The sequence below is a fragment of the Phlebotomus papatasi genome, chromosome 2, assembly GCF_024763615.1.
Source record: "Phlebotomus papatasi isolate M1 chromosome 2, Ppap_2.1, whole genome shotgun sequence".
NCBI lineage: Eukaryota > Metazoa > Arthropoda > Insecta > Diptera > Psychodidae > Phlebotomus > Phlebotomus papatasi.
This window is the reverse complement of record NC_077223.1, coordinates 19,623,503-19,641,813: the sequence shown is the minus strand read 5'-3', so window position 1 is coordinate 19,641,813 and position 18,311 is coordinate 19,623,503. Positions and strand designations below refer to the sequence as shown.

At 33.8% G+C, this 18,311-nt stretch overlaps 2 protein-coding genes across 3 annotated transcripts in view; both read right to left on the bottom strand.

The window, feature by feature from the left end:
• Nucleotides 1-2,107: 2,107 nt before the first annotated feature.
• Nucleotides 2,108-2,850, bottom strand: LOC129802975 (RNA polymerase II transcriptional coactivator). Its single transcript, XM_055849242.1, has 3 exons — nucleotides 2,747-2,850; nucleotides 2,567-2,624; nucleotides 2,108-2,493 (listed from the first exon to the last, which is right to left on the bottom strand). The coding sequence occupies exons 2-3, from the start codon at nucleotides 2,621-2,623 to the stop codon at nucleotides 2,230-2,232; spliced, it is 321 nt and encodes a 106-aa protein (XP_055705217.1). The 5' UTR covers nucleotide 2,624; nucleotides 2,747-2,850; the 3' UTR covers nucleotides 2,108-2,229.
• Nucleotides 2,851-2,959: 109 nt separating this feature from the next.
• LOC129802974 (protein slit) overlaps nucleotides 2,960-18,311 on the bottom strand; it is a 161,958-nt gene continuing 146,606 nt past the window's right edge. The window contains exons 17-19 of one of the 2 annotated variants that reach the window (XM_055849240.1): nucleotides 16,039-16,192; nucleotides 11,965-12,107; nucleotides 2,960-9,736 (exon numbers count right to left, since the gene is read on the bottom strand). In XM_055849240.1, the coding sequence (XP_055705215.1) occupies nucleotides 9,650-9,736; nucleotides 11,965-12,107; nucleotides 16,039-16,192 (384 nt within the window). In that variant the 3' untranslated portion in view covers nucleotides 2,960-9,649. The remainder of the gene's footprint in view (nucleotides 9,737-11,964; nucleotides 12,108-16,038; nucleotides 16,193-18,311) is intronic. The other variant, XM_055849241.1, reaches the window with a different exon arrangement.

Here is an 18,311-nt window from a genome sequence, read left to right as displayed (position 1 = left end):
CTTATACAATACTTTAAATTTAATATTATAAACGGATATGAACCTGTTATAAGACCATAATCAGAATAATTAAAAGAATCACAAACATTTTTTTCCGATTTTATACATATTTTTATCTTATTCTATTTTATGTATTGTAATTTTTTAATTTAATTTATCATGTTTAGGAATTTATTAGTTCACCATTACCGCCATTCCAGAGATACAAAGATGGTCGCTGTAGCTGTGCCGCGAACCCACGAAAATCCATTTTGTCCCTGTCGTAAATAATCTGCTGAACGCGTCTTCTTTTTCTTTATTAATATCCAATCTGTATATGAAGAAATACCTCCAAACTTCGTCTAGACTGAAGTTTACGCTTATTTGTAAATTTTAAAGACTGTTATGAGCATGCTACAAGTCTTCAATAGATCCAGGTCAAATTTAAGGGGAAATGAGGGGAAATCAGGGGAAGTTGTTGACATTGCGCGTACAGCGATTGAATTGCAAAGTATTTTTTACACAAATTCATTCAATAAGAGTAGATTTGCTGTATTGTGTTAATGTTTTAAGGTGAAAATGTGCTGTGGTATAGTGATAACGAGTGTATAATCATGAAATAAAGAAATTACTAAGTTTTACAGCATCTTCTCAAAGAATGCCTCACATTCTTTGTCAGTAGTGCTCAAAGAACTTCCTGAGCATCTTAGTAGTGCGCCACTTTTACATATAACGGTCACTGAGGCTCATTCGGAAATACTACAAGCGATGTTGAAGAAAAGCAGAGTATCGTATTTTGAGAACGGTACAAGGCAAAATGAAGGAGAAAATACTTTTTCGACGCTCCCATGGTATTTTTTTTATAAATTAAAAAGGTGCAAGTGCCACTGAAGTACAAAAAAAATAATGGTACAAACTAATAAAAGTGGATTACTTTAATTTTTTGTGGAAATCATGATATTTTTCACGTGGAAAAATGTGTTAGTGTACTGAAAGTCTAAGATTCTTCTATAAGACTATTTACAGAGCAAATATGAGAATCTTATAGCAGTTTTTAGTATTCTTCCATATTGTACTCATTGCGCTCTTCTATCCTAATAGAAAACTCACAGCGTAATTAATCTATTTTCCGGTTTTATTCATAAATTAAGAAGTAATAATTGCAAACAAATGATAGAATGCTCTAGAAAATCTCTAGAAAAGGCTCTATCCTGTAATTCCGCTGTGAGCTGTTTAGAAGATCATTATGAGATCATTTCAAGTATTTGATTCTATAAGGCAGCTAATTTGCTAGTTGGGCACCCCCATCCTTCCCCTCCAAAACTATGTTTTCTCGCTTATTTCGAAAACGGTTCCTACAATTTCTTTCATTTTCGGATATGTTTTGGAGGTACAAAGGAAATATTTCTTCCTTGGGACACCTATGTTCGAAAAACATTTCGATATCGAATTTTCGAAGGTCAAAGTTTAACGACTTTAGAGAAGGGCTATTTTTGCACCGATTTCCTTGAAATTGATTTTTTTTTATTTTTGAAAGATCCTGAACCAAACTGCATCGGACTTAACCCATTCCTTACCACGGTATTATACATCATACGCAAATTCAGTGATTTTAGATCATTTACTCCTGGCTAATTTTTATTCGAATTGCTGTCGGGAATTGATTTTTAGTAACTTTAGTTCTTCAATTTCTTGGGAAAAATAGTCCGACAGAGATGGGAATGCATTTTGTTATTGTTTTCTTGCTTCGCGGAAGGTCATGCAAAATTTTTGCTCAAAATGGCGGATTGAAAATTCGATATCTCGTTGAATTTGTTAAAATTGGCCTCTTTCCTGATTGGATTTCTAGGTACCAATTTGTTTTCTTGGATAGTTACTCTTATGGCTTACCTGTTCTAATTTCTTATCATATTAATGACTTTTTGAGCAAATTTAAGTTAAGATTAGGTTATTAAAGACAAATGATATATTAAATTCTGAAAAACCAATAAAATCTGTTGCTTTTTAGGATTTTGAGACTTTTAGAAACTGGGCTAAACCTTTAGTCTGATGACTGCTTTAACATGAAATTTATCTTGCTTTCTAGAAAATCAATCAAGGAACGTAGAAAAAGGAATTAAAAAAAATGTAAGCAAAGAATGTGCTGTAATTATTCAAGAATGCACAAGAACTTTCATATTAACAAAATATTTCAAGTAATAAAAGATGAAAAATCCAGTTTTTTGTGGTTGAAGTGGCCCTGTAAGCCTCTCAGTTGAGCTGCTTATTTATTTCATCCCCAAGCCCAAGGAGCTTCTTCCACTGAAGTGGAGTAAGACTGATCCCCTTCTTGCCGGGAAGTAGTTCCCCATCCTTCTCATAGTACTCTCGGATATCCACCATCTGGCGGCCCCTGAATTCATTGATTTTAACATACCTTTTTCCATCGAGATGCCATTCGACGTTTGAATCGTTTCCGGACGATGATGACTGCTTCTTCTCGTCCGTTTTGGTCTTTTTTGGCGCCGGAGTCCTCTGCAAATGCACCCAAATTTGGCAGCGTATCAATCATACCTGTAATCTAAGGGGGATTAAGAGAGAAACTTACGTCTTCCGGACCAGAATCGCTATCAGAAGAGCTGGCTTCCTTCTTGTTCTTCGGCATTCTGAAAGGAAGTGAGGTTAGATTGAAGGTGGATGACGCTAATGAATTTCTCCTAAAAATCTTTAAATATCCTTTGATATTTCTGTGAAAAATAGTTACAGGACTGTTCATCTATCGATTTACCTGAATTTCTAGACGCTGCACAGCAGAATATCACGGGAAAATGTAATTAAAAATGGGCTTGTACTTCACTGGATTAATGCGTCAACAACTTGCGCCAAACTGCACATGGCGCTGCGTTCGCCAAAAAGATTTTCTCAAATTCGCATGCAAGTAAATTCAAAATTTTGAATTTACAACGGACTGAAACACGTGGCAAAGAAAAAATACTCAAAATTTATGTAAGACAACTGTTTATTTATGTATTTGATGGGGTTGAGGGAAGGTTTATACATACATTTCATCGTCTATTTACTCATTTACTACTCCACCATGTTTTCACGTGGCAAAAATATTGGGCAGTGATGTTAATAGGTCGAAAAATCTCGCTCTCTTTTTGAGTTAAATACGCTGTATAATTGTTTTTTTTTAGGCTCATTTTCCTTATTATCTCGTGATTTCACATATCAATTTGCAGTAAAATTATTTGTTTTCTTGTTTTGCTTTAAGTTTAACGTCAATATCGCTTCTATACATTACCCAAAAAATTATACAACTAATTTTAATGTAAAAGTAAAATATAAAATAAAGTATTTACAGTACTTGGAAACAATTTGCAGATCCGTGCAAAAAATACTGAAGCAGTGTGTTGCAGCTGTAAAATAAATTATTTTTTTTTTAAATCTATCTAAAAGTAATAGGACTTCTCTATTATTATTTTTCTAATATTGGACTTGATACTCATGTTTCTTTTTGTAAAGGAATCATTTTAGAATTTGAGGTTATGTACCCTAACCTCAAAAAATAGGTTCATCTTTTGGGAATAAATTTCCCAGTATTTATATTAACAGAAATATTCTCCTAAAATTAAAAAATCATCAACTTTTTATTAATTGGAAAAACGTTCAAAATTAATTTAGAATAACCATGATTTATTAAGTTTTTGAGGTTAAAATTTCATTTTTTTTAAATTCATAAGAAGGTTTTTAAACCAATTCAATTGTTTTTGGATAAATTGCTGATTAAAACCCTTCTTACAGTAGATTAAAATGATCCCATGAAACAAAATAGGTGTTATGTCTTTGAGGTTAGGATTAACATAACCTAAAACTTTACAAATGTAACCTCTTAGCGAAATAAATAAAGAAGCGTTTTCTTTCGAAAATAATTAAAAATGCAACAGCATTTTCTGCTCGAATCTTTATTTTTCTTTGCGACGAAAACACCCTCAGAATCTTTCTGAATTAAATAATTTTATTATTAATCAATCGCTCTTGTGGTTTAAACCCATTTTAGCACGATGTACGTTCCTTGTTTCTCTTCCAATAAATGTTTACCTACTAAAAATGCATTTGTATACGTATAAAATACAGTAAAAATTTCTTCACATAATCATTAAATATTAATTAGTTGTTAAATCGGTGATGATGGTGATGATGGTACATTTTTTTTCCACAATTCCTTCAAGGATTTTGTTTTAATTCATTTCATTTGTTTCTGAAATAAAATGCGGCTACCCTTTGTCTCTGGATGATGGTACAAAAAATCTCTAGATAGTTACAATTAGTATTTTCTTTTTTTTTTTCTCCATTTTCTCCTCAAATATTATTATAAAAAGGACTTCTTTAAAGACATTGTTTTTCTCTTCTATACTTTAGAGTTGGATCTCTCTAGATTGCAATACACTATAAATAGGTAATTTTTTTATGGCTATTTGGTACTGTTACAGTTGAATAATTTAATACATATAAGTTTTTTTTATTTCTTTCATTCTATAATTACTTTTTTCTCAGCCTCTCAAGTGTTATTATTTCTTCTTTATCTGTTTCCTATATTATAGTCTTTAAAGTGAAATTCATTTTCTTTTTTAAATAAATTTCTTTGGGAAAAGCAGTTTTAGAAGAAAAGATTTGAAAAATTTTGCTTAGAAAAAATTACCACTAGAATAGAAATTATTCGCTTTTGTTGTTTATATGACAGATCGGCACATTTTTTGCAGAGATCGGCAGATCGGCACAATCTTTGTGAAAGATCGACTGGAGCTTTTAAAAGGAGTGATCTTTATAAACGATCAGAAGGTCGGTAAAATCTTTATGAAGATGAGAATGATATATTTGTAAAGAATGGAATACAGCAGACTCTCTCTCAATTGGGCATTTGGGGCGAAATGTCATCCGGTTTATCGATAGATTTGGGAGTCAAAGCCTTTGTAAATTCCACAAAAAGCGCTCAATTATAAATAATCACGATAAAATAGGAAGAACTACAGCGAATTTGAGCAAATTGGCTTCATAATTAAACGTGAAAATTGTCAACAAAATTTTTCGCCCGATTGAAAAAGAGCCGATTAAGCGAGAGTCTACTGTATCGGCACGGCAAATCGGCACAGTTTTTACAGAACGGAAGATCGGTAAACAGGCAGATAACGGCAGATTAAATTGTTCTTTGTAAAGATTGCAACATCGGCACGGAAGATCGGCACAGATTTTCCAGAGATTGACTAACTGGCACAATTTTTGCAAAACATCGAAAAATCTGCAGATCATCTGGAGTTTTAGAAAAGAGTGACTGATCGGCATGATCTTTGTAAAATGTAATGTTGGTACAAATTTCTTAAATTTCGGCACGATTTAGACATAAATCGGCAGATTAGAATGATGAAATAAATATGATCATATCGGCATGATTTTTGCAAAAATCAGCAGGTTGGAACGATTTTTGTGAAAATCGTAAATAGGCAGAGCAACTCGGGTTTAATTGCATAAAATTGCATGATCGGTACAATCTTTGTGAAGATTTGCTGATCAAAGCTGTTTGACAGATATCGGAAAATTAGGATAATCTTTGTAATGATAGCAACATCGGCATGGCAGATCGGTACAGCATTTGCAGAGATTGACTAACTGGCACAACTTTTGCACAACATCGAAAAATCTGCAAATCGCCTGGAGTTTTAGAAAAGAGCGACTGATCGGCATGAACTTCGTAAAAAAATCGTAAGGTTCGTTCGAACTTCGCAAAGATTTGCAGATTGGCAAAATTTAGACAGAAATCGGCAGATTAGGATGATTTTTCTATAAGGACTGAAATATCATCAGATCTGCACGATTTTTGCACAAATCAGCAGATTGGAACGCTTTTTGTGAAAAATCGTAAATAGGCAGACTGACTCGGGTTCTTCAAAAGAGCGATAAAATTGAATGATTCTTGCAAACGATCGCAAGATCGGTACAATCTGTGAAGATTTGCTGATCCAAGCTGTTTGACAGATATCGGAAGATTAGGATGATCTTTGTAAAGATTGGAACATGGGAACGGCATTTCACGACTTTTCCAAACCATCGAAAAATTAGCAGACCACCTGATGTGTTCGAAAAGTAAGGTTTATCGACATGATCTTTGTAAAAACCGTACAGTTTGCAGATCGTTAGGATTTATTTTGTTTCCAAATTTTCTCTTTTTCCTTTCTTGGATTTTTCATGTTGGTTTCTGGATTTTTTGCTACACTTTTGATGAACTTTTTGTTGTTTTTTTATTCATATTTTCTCTTTGTGTAGAATTGAACTCGTTGTGACACCACGAGCCTAGTTGCTCCTGTCACATCTTACCTTGAGCATATTTCCTATTATCTCTGCAATAGGGCCTATTTTGTAATTGAAATTTATTTTTCTGATAAAATATAAAAGATCGTTTGGCTTTGGAGGCTGGCCACCAACGCTAAGACGGCGGCGAACGTCTGAATCATGCCTTATTGGTGCATACTTTTTGTTAATTGTATAAGCTTGAGAGTAATAAATATATAATATTAAAAATAAATAAATAAAATTTAGAAACAGATCGGCAGATTAGAATGGTATTAGTAAAGATTGGAATATCCGGTAGAGTATTAGCAGATTTTTACTGACTGACAAGATTTTGAAAACTACCTGGAAATCTGCAGATCGCTTTTGAAAAAGCGGCAGATCGACGATCTCTGAAAAATCGTGAAGATTTGCAGATCGATAGGATTTAGACAGAGATCGGCAGATTAGAATGGTATTAATAAAGATTGGAATATCGTCTCTTCGGTACAGTTTTAGCAGATTTTTACTGACTGGCAAGATTTTTGAAAAACACCTGAAAATTTGTAAAATGCTTGAAGTTTTTGTAAAAAGCGGCTGCTCGGCGATCTTTGAAAAATCGTAAAGATCTGCAGATCGGCACGATTTGAACATAAATCAGTAGATTAGAAATATCTTTGTAAAAATTGACAAATACTTAGATCGGCACAATTTTTGTAGGAATCGCCAGATTGCACGATTTCTGTGAAAATCGCAAATCGGCAGAATAGCCTGGGTTCTTCGAAAAAGATCTGCATTATTTTTGTAAAACATCGAAAAATCTGCAGATCGTTTGAAGTTTTTGCAAAGAGCGGCTCATCAGCTGATCTGTGATAAAGCCATAAAGACTTGCAAATCGGCACGATTTGTAAGTGTGAAAAATCGTGAATCGGCAGCCCATCAATTCATCGATCGTCATTGAAAATTTTATCGGCATCGCATCGATTTTTCCATTTAATTTTGACGTACTTTAACGGGTTTTCTCGATGAACTGTTGACGGGAAAGCAAATCGCCTCGGGGTTTCTTCAAAAGACCGGTAATGCGGAACGATTTTTCGTAAAAGATCGGTAAGATCTTTTCATAGAAAATTGTAGATCGGCACGGTTTTTAAACAGAGATCAGCAAATTAAAATGATCTTTGTAAAGACTGGAAAATATGTATGATTATTGCGAAAAATTGATTGATTGATAAAAACTATCATTGCGAAAGATTTGAACATCGGCAGAACTTAGCGATCTTTCAAAAAGAGCGGAAGTTCGGAAGATTAGTAGATCTGCAAATCATCAAGACCATTGAAAGGATCAATAGATCAGAATGATCAGAATGGTCTCTACAGAGATTGACAGATTGGTACGATCTTTGAAAAAGACAGGCAGATCAGAACAATCTTTACATAAGATTAACAGATCGGCATAATCTTTATAAAAGATCAATGTGTTTTAGCACGATTTAGACAGACATTGGAAAATTAAAATGGTCTTTCTGAAGATCGGCAGATCGGCATGATCTTTGCAAAAAGCGATAGATCAGCATGATGTATTTGTGAAAGATCAGGAGAAAAAATCTAACATTGTGAAAGATCTGACCATCTGCCGATGTTAGCGATCTTTTCAAAAGACGTCCATATCCGTTTTTGTAAATGTTCGGAAGATTGCTAGATCTGCAGATCGTCAAGACCAACAGATCAGAATGATCTTTACAGAGATCGGCAGATTAGTTTGATCTTTGCGAAAGACAGGCTCAATCTTTCTCGAAAGATCAGCTCAATCTTGGCAAAAAAGTGACAGATCGGCATTATCTTTGTAAAAGATCGGAAAATCGGCGGATCGTCACAATTTCTGTAAATATCGTCAGATCAGCATGATTTTTGCGAAAGATCTTCGACAAAAGCCCAGATCTCTCTCATTAAATCACAAGTTCTTCAATAAATTTCTCTCTTCTAGACAAATTTTCACAAACCTCTTTCTTCCAAAAATGTCTCTTCCAAAGAATTCAGTTGACGCTATTCGGGGGATGAGTTTTCTTGTCATGGTATTCGATCCAGGCTGGTGGGCTCAGTGCTGTCCACCATGGAGTCGAATACCAAGCAATTCCTACCAATGCATTATGGTGATCTGATCTAGGATTCTAGTCTTAAAGTAGGCACCTAGCATGCCAAAAAAACAAGCCAGAGCTGCTGCTGCAACCATGGCTTGCATAGCACAGTGGATCCCGGAAAGTTCATCAGCTCGATTGCGCCGGAAGCTTCGGTAGTGCTTCTCACGATCATGCCGAGCAAACTGATCCACATCGTGAGTGAAGGAGGGAATTATGGCAAGATTTACCACTTCTGTCTTTGACAGAATCTCCGGATCAATTTCATTGGTGTCCATTGAATTCACATCAACTCTCTCCGTTGTCTCCTCGTACTCATTGCCCTCGTAGTCATAGTCGTAGCTTGACTGGGGTCTCCTGGGACTCATCGTGGTCAGTATGGCCTTCCGGAAGGTCACAGCTGACCGTGGCATTGGAGTTGTAGCCTCAGTAATACGAAACTGTGTGAATTGATTCTTTTTGATGCCCAGAACTTCCGACAGTGGTCGATTGATACTGGGCAAAATGAAATTCTCCTCATCATTGTCTTCTTCCTCCTCCACTGCCTCTGGGACAGTCTCCGTCGTCTTGCTGGCAGATTCTACAACATAGTTTGACTGTGTTGCTTCCTCTGGAGTCCATTTATTGTCTGTATCATGAGCAAATTTGCTCGAAATGTTCAGCAATGGCTCATACTTTGTGATTGTGTCTGAGGCTCCTCGATACAGGAGAGCTACCTTTCCGTCTGGCGTGAGAACTGGAGTAATTCGTCCTCTAGGTCTCTCCTGACGATTAGAATCCTCCTGCACTTCATCCGTGGGCATCTTACGATTGTCTGTCTCATAGAGAATGCCCACTTTCCCATGAGGAGTTTCCATAAATTTAATTCCCTTATTTTCAGGTAATTTTCCCCTTCTCAATTTCTCAAAGAGATCCATTTTTTTCTCATCATCTTCACCCTCAGGCTTCCCCAATCCACTACCCGAAGCCTCATCATCATCATCCTCTTCATCATCATCAAAAGCTCCACCATGAATTTCTTGATATCGCAGAAATGCCTCTCTGGCCTTCTTTATAATCTCCTCCTCAGACTCTGTTACATGTTCAGGTGCAATGTTACTATACTCATCGGGATTCACCATTTCCATACCATCATCACTCTCTGTCGGTTCATCATTAACTAATTCCTCATTCTCATCTGCACTGTCTTCGTCATCATCAATTGTTGCATCTTGGGTAGCCGCATCTTGCAGTCAGTAGCATTTCTTTGTACACCCACATTTCCTCACAATGTCGAGGTTTTTCACATATTTCACTCCATTGCTGCACACCATGCGAACCTACAAATCAAAAATACAATCCACAGTCATTAATCTCACTCTCCCTGGCAAGACACAGGAAGAAACTGCTCTTTCTTGTTCTTATCAAATTCCAAAGATCAAATTGCACCATCAATGGAAGTTTGAAGCATTTTATCTCTCATTCGGATTAGTTTTGTGTAGGACAGTAGCGGAATTTTATCGCTAGGAGCAATCTCATTTCGTAATATTCTAATGAGACAAACAGCAAAAAAGTGCTATAGGGGAAATGGGGGCAAGTGGTCGACCCTTTAAATCTACTGAGAGAGAGTACACTGAGAGAAATCCGAAAAAGTTAAAATAACATTCCGTAAATGTTAATTTTACCCTGGAATATTGATCCAAAATCGGTGTAAATATTACCCCTTTTAGGTGTATTGGGAGTTAAAGTTACCCTTTTTCATATTAATTTTATCCTTAAAAAGGTGTAAATTAACATTAAAAAGAGTTAATCGCACCCTCTTTTTTCTCAGTGTAGGAACAATTCATCTGAAAGTTAAATTGAATTTACAAATTGAAAAAATCCTAGTGTGATAGCACGGTTAGATAAGGAAAATTTAATAAACTCAAACTTTCTTAAAAGTTTTGATTATGTCTATCTAATTTTTCGTACTCTTCTTTTTTTTGAATACCACAACAAATTAAGTTTAGTTCAGTCCAATTTTGAGTCCGAAAGAGTGAGGTAGATTTATGCAGTCTTTTCAGAGAGACACGAATTTTGATTTCATGAAATTTTTAAATTTTTTTTCATTTCATAAAATTTAAGGATAGAACAGACCGCTGCCGTCCAAAATTCCGAAAGCTAAAATCCCGATTGTCAAAATTCCAAAAAACCAAATTCCGAAAAGCTAAAATCTCGAACGCCAATATTCCGAAAGCCAAAATCCCGAATGGTCAAAATCCTGAAAAGGACGAAATTATACAGAGGAAAATGCGTGGAATAATTTCCCAAAACATTGAAAATTTCCATTTGCTTTCAATAAATACGAATGCAATCACAGAGTAGCTATGACAGTTTTAAGAATTCGGGATTTTGGCGTTCGGAATTTTGACGTTCGGGATTTTGGATTTAAGAATTAGGCTTTTTGAATTTTGGCTTTCGGGACTTTGGCTTTTAGGATTTTGGCGTTCGGCATTTCGGAATTTTGGGATTTTGGCATTTAGGATTTTGAATTTCGCGATTTTGGCGTTAGGGATTTTGGGCCATGACGTATTTTGGCTTTCGGGATTTTGACCAGTATCCGGATGGACAAATTAAATGCGTTTAAGATAGAAAAGGATGAAAATTTTTATTTCATGAAAGTAGAATGAAAATTGTGAACATTTAAAAAAATATATATATTTGAAGGTAGCATATTTATGTTCGGGATTTGGAAATATAACAGATTCATTACAGATCAGACAGTTTTTTGGTAAAAATTGTGAGTAAAAATGAAATTTGGTCAGTATAAAAAGAAAATTACAAACCATCTTGGTTTGTAATTTTTTCTTGGTTGATTTAAAGAGATTTATGGCCACTGTATCGTTTTTTACTAATAAAAAATGGATTTTTTTTTAATTATCTCAATTAATGTCCACAATCAGCAATCAGAATTTGTCTTCTTGTATTTTATCTCTTAATGTAAGAGAAAAAATAACTCTCGAACCATACGAAATTATTATAGAATAATATGCTTCCTTAGGGCTTTTGAACTCAAATTGAGCTCGTAAAAAACTCTCGATTAAACTTCTAATATTTTAGTGTTTCTAAACATTAAACTTTTGCAATAAATTTGAGAGTTTGATATGAATCTTGGTGGGGAAAAGAACACAAAAGATATCATAAAGAAGGTGACCATTTGACCCCGTGTCCCCTAATGGACTTTTCAGAGAAAGAAAAAAAAGAAACATTTAAATATTTAGTAACACAAATATCCAATCAAAGCTCATGGAATATTGATTATCTGTTGACTTCCAAAAATATATGCTAATTGCCCTCAGCATTCCACATTGATGATAATTTATTTTATATTTAATAATGTAATAGAATATGTTAATGAAAATCGACCGGAGATGATAATTGGGAGGAAAAAAAATAGTGTATCGCTTTTTTCTGCTCTCAATTAGATCACATTTGAAACCTACTCAAATCAACCACCTCTTCTTTTCAGCAACAATAGAAAAAAATGATATTTAGCTAAATGGTCTTGTGGCATGAAGATAAATCTCACCTTTCTTCTTCGCACAATCTTAGCTGCACAGCACTGATTTCCACATCCACCCACACATTTGGCATATTTCAGCGGTTGTCTCGACCGACAATCATTTTCTGTGTAATACTCAAGAACTTGCTCCTTTCGACACGTTGAAGCCACTAAAAGAAAATATTGGAAAAACATAGTAATTAAAATGATAAAGAATAAAAAATTATCAATAAATAGGGGAGACCGAGGATGTTGAGAAACTTCAACCTTTTTTAAATGCGTTTTTCAAAAGGTCATATAAAATATATTTGATCAGAATCTTAATCATTTGACTTTATTAGTGACTATCGATTAATTAAAAAGATTTACACTGAAAAAACTATACATTGGGTGCCTAGACAAAATGATAAAATATCTTTTAAAAAAATCTTGTATATTAGAAGTTTTTTTTATTTGCTCGAACTCAAAGAGAGAGTACTATAATTGTCTTTTTTTCAATTGGTCACCGTCCTGGAGCTTAAACGGTAAGAAATATCAACGTCCGATCTTCGATGACCCCCAATAAAAAACGATATCTCTAGACTTCAGAGTAATACTACGGAGTGGATATGCTAGAATATTTCTTAAGCAGAAAGTGGAACGACATCAAAAATTGAAATGTAGGGTAAATTAAGTTAATTCAAAACCTGTTCCAAATGGAAACATATTGCTACTGTAAATGGAAATATCATTTTTTTTTTCATGATAAATACAGTATTAAATTTTTATTTATATATTTTCTATACCTCAATTTCATTATCTAGCTAATTTTGCTCCAAATAAAGCGAAAACCCATTCATATTCACAAATTTTAATTTATAAATTTCTCAGAAAAATTAAAAGCGTACCTTTTTACCATTGAATTTTTTATCGATCAACCATGTTTTCTAATGAAAAACACAATACACTTAGTCCCGGCATTAAGTTCTTCGGGATTATGCCCCTGACGGAATTATGCACATACAATTATGCAAGTTTGCCTACTTTTGGGAGTTAATTTTTCAAATATTCTAACCATTTATTGAAGAACTCCTGCCAAAAAGTATTGTCTGTTAATGCATTTCTATTAAACAGTTGAATCTTTTTGTTTGAACTACTTTTACTTGGCGGAAAATTCGTTCTACGGTCGATTTATTCAAAAGAAAGCCCCTGCGGGTATGCAAATTTTCTCGATGCTTAATGCCATTTCGCGCGTTTTTCTCGGTCCCGAAAATGTGCATAATGCCGGGATCTACTGTAGAGTGACAGTCCTTTATTCGTTTTTTCTTACATTTATGTAATATTTCTGGCAAAATTATGTGAAATTAGGTGTTAATTGTTAACGGTACGTGAAGTTTTCAAATGATTACCAATTTCGTGAACAAAAAGAGTTTTTCTGAAGTGTCTGCAGATGCTTCAATAGGAAACCCCGGAAATGTGATTTCTTGAAGAGATTTTCTTATTGTTTTAGATGGGAAAGGAGAAAAGACCAAGAATAAGAACAAATCCTACACTCAAGAGCAACTCAACAAGATTTTGGAAGCCTTTCGTCGCGGTGTCAGTTACACTGTTTGTCTCCAATTAGAAACTTTACTTGTCTCCATTTGGATTAATATTCAATTTTCAATTCAATTCAATTTATTCTCTCACTATGCTTGATTGCGGCTGCCGACCGACTTCACTACCGATCTCATCAGGTAAATGGCAGAAACCACTGAATCACTGATCGTATATGCCAAAATTTTATACATATTATGACAGTTTTACAATTTCAAAATATTCGATGAACTGTAAAGTGTGAATGGCAGTTGTTGTATGGCAAGGAACAAGCATGGTGAGGGATGAGTCTCAGCTTGGCCAATAAGGCACGTGTTGCTGAAACTGGTGGTAAGTATATATATTATATATATTATATATAGTAAGTATATATAATATGTTTCCAATAGAAGCATTTTGCACTCGTGTATTTTTCTTGTATTTAAGAAGTTCTCAAATTATATTTAAAGAATTATCACTAAACAGTAACATTCTAGAAGAGTCAAGGAGCAAATTTATGTAATTCTCTTCAGGAAAAATATGAACTTAATGTGTTGAATCTTCTGTCAAAGTTAAAGCGTCTGGAAATAGTTTTGAATTAGAACATTTACCCTAATCAAGTTTCCTCAATGCAAGTGTTTTTAATAGTTCTTCAAAGTGTAAATAAAATTTGCTGAATAATTCTTAAGGCCAGGATGACCTTTTTGGCAAAGAACTGGAGTGAATAGTGTTTAGTGATGAAGTAACAGTGCCAGGGAGTAAAAAATAAATTTACATGATCAGTGAAAAGCTCGAATCTGAAGTTTTCATTTAGTTTAAAATTATTTTACAAAAAAACTGGCACAGATTTTTATTGGAAAGTCCTCTCCGTAGTGTTACTCTGATCTTTAGAATTTTTTTTCTTACGCCCCCCCCCCTCTAAACCCCTCCAAAACCATATTTTTGGTTTTTCTCAAAATTGGCCCAAGCTATTTCAATCATTTTCTGATATGTTTTAGAGGTAGTCTAGGCGAGCATTTCGTTCAAACATACCTATGACCGGAAAATTTGCCATTTTGAATTATTTAAGATCAAAAGTAAATCACTTTGGAAGGCTTATTTTTTAACCAATTTGGTTAAATATCGATTTTTTGGAAAGATCTGAACTTTTCTTATCACTTTAATTTCTTATGAAATCTTTCTAATTGTTCAAGTTATAGTAATTGATTTATTTTTCTCGATTATCCCGTTTTATTTGTGCGTAAATATGTTACATCTTAGCCATTTTTTTTAGTTTAAAATTGTTTTTCAATTTGCAAATAAATTTAATCGGTAATAAACCAGTAGGGGAAAGTACTCTTCCTTCGAACGTTCATGCCTTCGAATAATGTGAATTTTCTTTACGTTTTCCTAAGAGACTTAAACATTTCTATTAAATATTAGCTAGCTTATTATCAATTATTTATAATTATGTGACAATTATGTGGAAATCTCTGAGGAAAAGTAAAAGAAAATCACATTATTCGAAGCCATGAACGTTCGAAGGGAGAGTACTTTCCCCTATACACCCAAAAAAACATGCAAAACGATAACTCACGGATAATTCTATCTCGTTAGGTCGAGCATTCCGCAAATCTGGGACGCTTTGCCATCTCTTTTTTCATTGACTATGTTTTTATTCTAAATAAATCCTAGGGTGATGTTATAATTTATTTTTGATTGTATCGACAGTCGATTCTGAAAAATCGTAATGATAGTTGCATTTTTTGTAGCGAATATAAACATTTATCAACATTTCAAACACATATAATTTGTTTATTTATTGTCCCAGAATGTTTAAAAATCCGTCTTCCACTACATCTAAGAGACACATATTTATCGATACTATCGAATCGATAGTATCGAAAAGTTATTGGTCCACCCTTGGATTTATTTCAGGGCAATGAATTTTATTCCAAAATATTTTGTAATGTAGTTTCTTCGAGTGCATTTAATGTATTATATTTTTCCAATGATAATACACTTAAAAGAAATCCGAAAAAGTTAAAATAACATTCCGGAAATGTTAATTTTACCCTGCATAATTGATCCGAAATCGGTGTAAATATTATGTTTTTTAGGTGTATTATGGGTTAAAATTACCCTTTTTCATGTTAATTTTACACTTAAAAAGGTGTAAAATTAACATTAAAAAACGTTTATATATTTTTACATCTAAAAAGTGTTAAAGTTACGAGGAAAAAAGTTAATCGCACCCCTTTTTTTTCTCAGTGTACTACAACACAATTGATATCCCAAACATCCCCGGTCTCTCCTAAATAAAAATTGATTTTGCAAATTTATGCAAAAAAGCATCAAAAGTGTCCTCGATATCAAAGATAATTACCATAATAAAGCAAGAATTGTAATGAATAAAATATTGAGAAAATTATGAATAAAAATTAGCAAAGATAAAAAAAATGAGAAAGTATATTTTTCTGTTGAAGAAAAGCAAAGACAAAAAAAGGTTATTCAGCATAAAAAAGAAATAAGATGAATATTTTGTTAGTAAAATGAAATGAATTGTACCAGTGATATCAGAAGTCTCGGTGATGTCCTCACCTTGCTCGCAGAAGCGCCCCTTGGAGCCACTCTTGCACTTGCACGTGTACCCATCCTTAGCATTGCTGTTTGACACGCACTTTCCTCCCCTTCGACATTTGTGATTCTCACACGGATCCACCTGCAATTGTGTCAACAAACAGCCAAATGTAATTACCTTCTCCTCACGATGGAGTGTCCGGGTGCAATTAAAAATGTTTAATTGTATCACTCGACGCGAAATTACCAACAATTTTATGTGCTGAATCACCCTCCCATCAGACATTTTTTTCCCCTGCCACCCTATCGCTATACAGGGAAAATGTCACAATTAATATTATCTCTGTTCATGATATATCAATATTATACTTTTTTCCCTAGTTCAAAAATTTTAATCTCCAACAAATTTACTTTCTCGAGATTTTTTTTTACACCCTCATCGTGAATTCTACTTGAAAACTTTCATCTATACTATATACATATTTTCATCCATTACCATCGTGAAACTTTCAGTTATGCCAAGAGCAGTAGCAATTAAAAAAAAATAAACACTTGTACCTAGATATTTCTGCACATTTTTCCATAGAGGAATTGGGATATTTCGAGATGAAGTATTACCTCTCAACTTTCAATGCATGAATAACTTTTAAGGATTTTAATTTACAAGAAAAAAAGAGTTAACCTCCAACAATTTTCTTATCTCAGTGAGAATTAAATCTATAGATCTATATTATGCACAGGAGAAAACCCTATTTAAATTTATTAAATCTTTAGAAAAACCTATAGAACTTAGTCCAAGGGCACATATTTTGCATAATTGTAGATTAACCATGTTCAACTATAGAGCAAAGAAATAGTAATTATGGTACAATCAAACTCTACTGAACGTGGAAAGTCCACGTGACAACCGCCAGGGGAAATACGTTACAATTTGTCTGTAGAATAATTTTGCAAATATTTGTAAATATGGCAGACTGAGGCACAATTAGGCAGCAAATTAATTTCTCCTTTACAATTTGTGAAAAAAAGACTTGCAAGTGCTGCGCCTAATTTCGGACATATTGAGTATAAGACTCAAAGTCCTAAATTTAAAATTCAACGTTTATATTAATTACAAAATGATTTTTTCTGACTTAGAAATATTAGGGTAAGTGTGTAAAATTTGGGCATAGTTGCATGTAAACGCCAAAGTCTCAAGTTTGAAATGTAATATTTTTAATAAAAATTGATTTTTTTATTCCTTCTTTTTAAGGAGTGTTGCTTGGAACGTGGTAGACAGTTTATCGTCTCTACTTACTCTAAAATCATTCTTAATACATTTTAAAATGAATAAAAATATAGATATAGATTTGTTGTCCTATTTTGGCCACATTCATTCTCGCCCTTCGGGAATTCTTCCAATGTCTTTTTCACGTCATTTCTTTTGTCGAAGCGATATTTTCTATTATTTATTTGCATTGTATAATCTCCAGAGAACAGAGTATGCAAAAAGTAAAAATTCATGGAAATTTGAGGAACAAAAAAGGTGGCCGGAATTACAAGCTGGCCGGAATTTGGCACACTTACCCTATTTGAAACCTTAGAAAACATTTCCAATAATTTCAAAATTGAATAAAAATGGGTTCCGGTCAAAATCCCGAAAGCCAAAATCCCGAATTCTTAAAAATGCCATAGCTACTTTCACGATGGCACTCGCGCTCGCTGGAGGCAAAGGGATATTTTCCGTGTCTTGGGAAATTATTCTAAACATTTACCTCCATATAATTTCATCCCTTTTAGGATTTTGAAAATTCGGGATTTTGGCTGCCACCGAATAAAAATATAGATATTGTTTGTATGCTATATCGGACAGCAAGCTGCACGTAAACCTTTGCTCAACCTGAACTCTTAGAAGGATTATTCTACAACATCTTGTTCATAAAAATGACGCTATTTTGTTTCTTTATCATTTATACATTGTTGAACCCCTAGAGATTGAAAAAAAACAACAAAAATTTATGTTTTTCAAAGTAACAAAAGAAGTGTCCGATATTACAAGCTGTCCAAAATTTGACACAATTCCTTTGCAGTTATAAATAAGTATTTAATTCCATAAAATATTGTATTTCTATCGTGTCCTCAACGGCTAAAGCTTCGAAATATTGAAAACTTTTCGCCTCCTCAAAGTGAAACTGTCCTAAGTGCATTTAATTTGTATCACCATTTGTTGCTAATGACGTATCATGAAGCGTCGTTTGTTACGATTGCACATACAAAGAAAA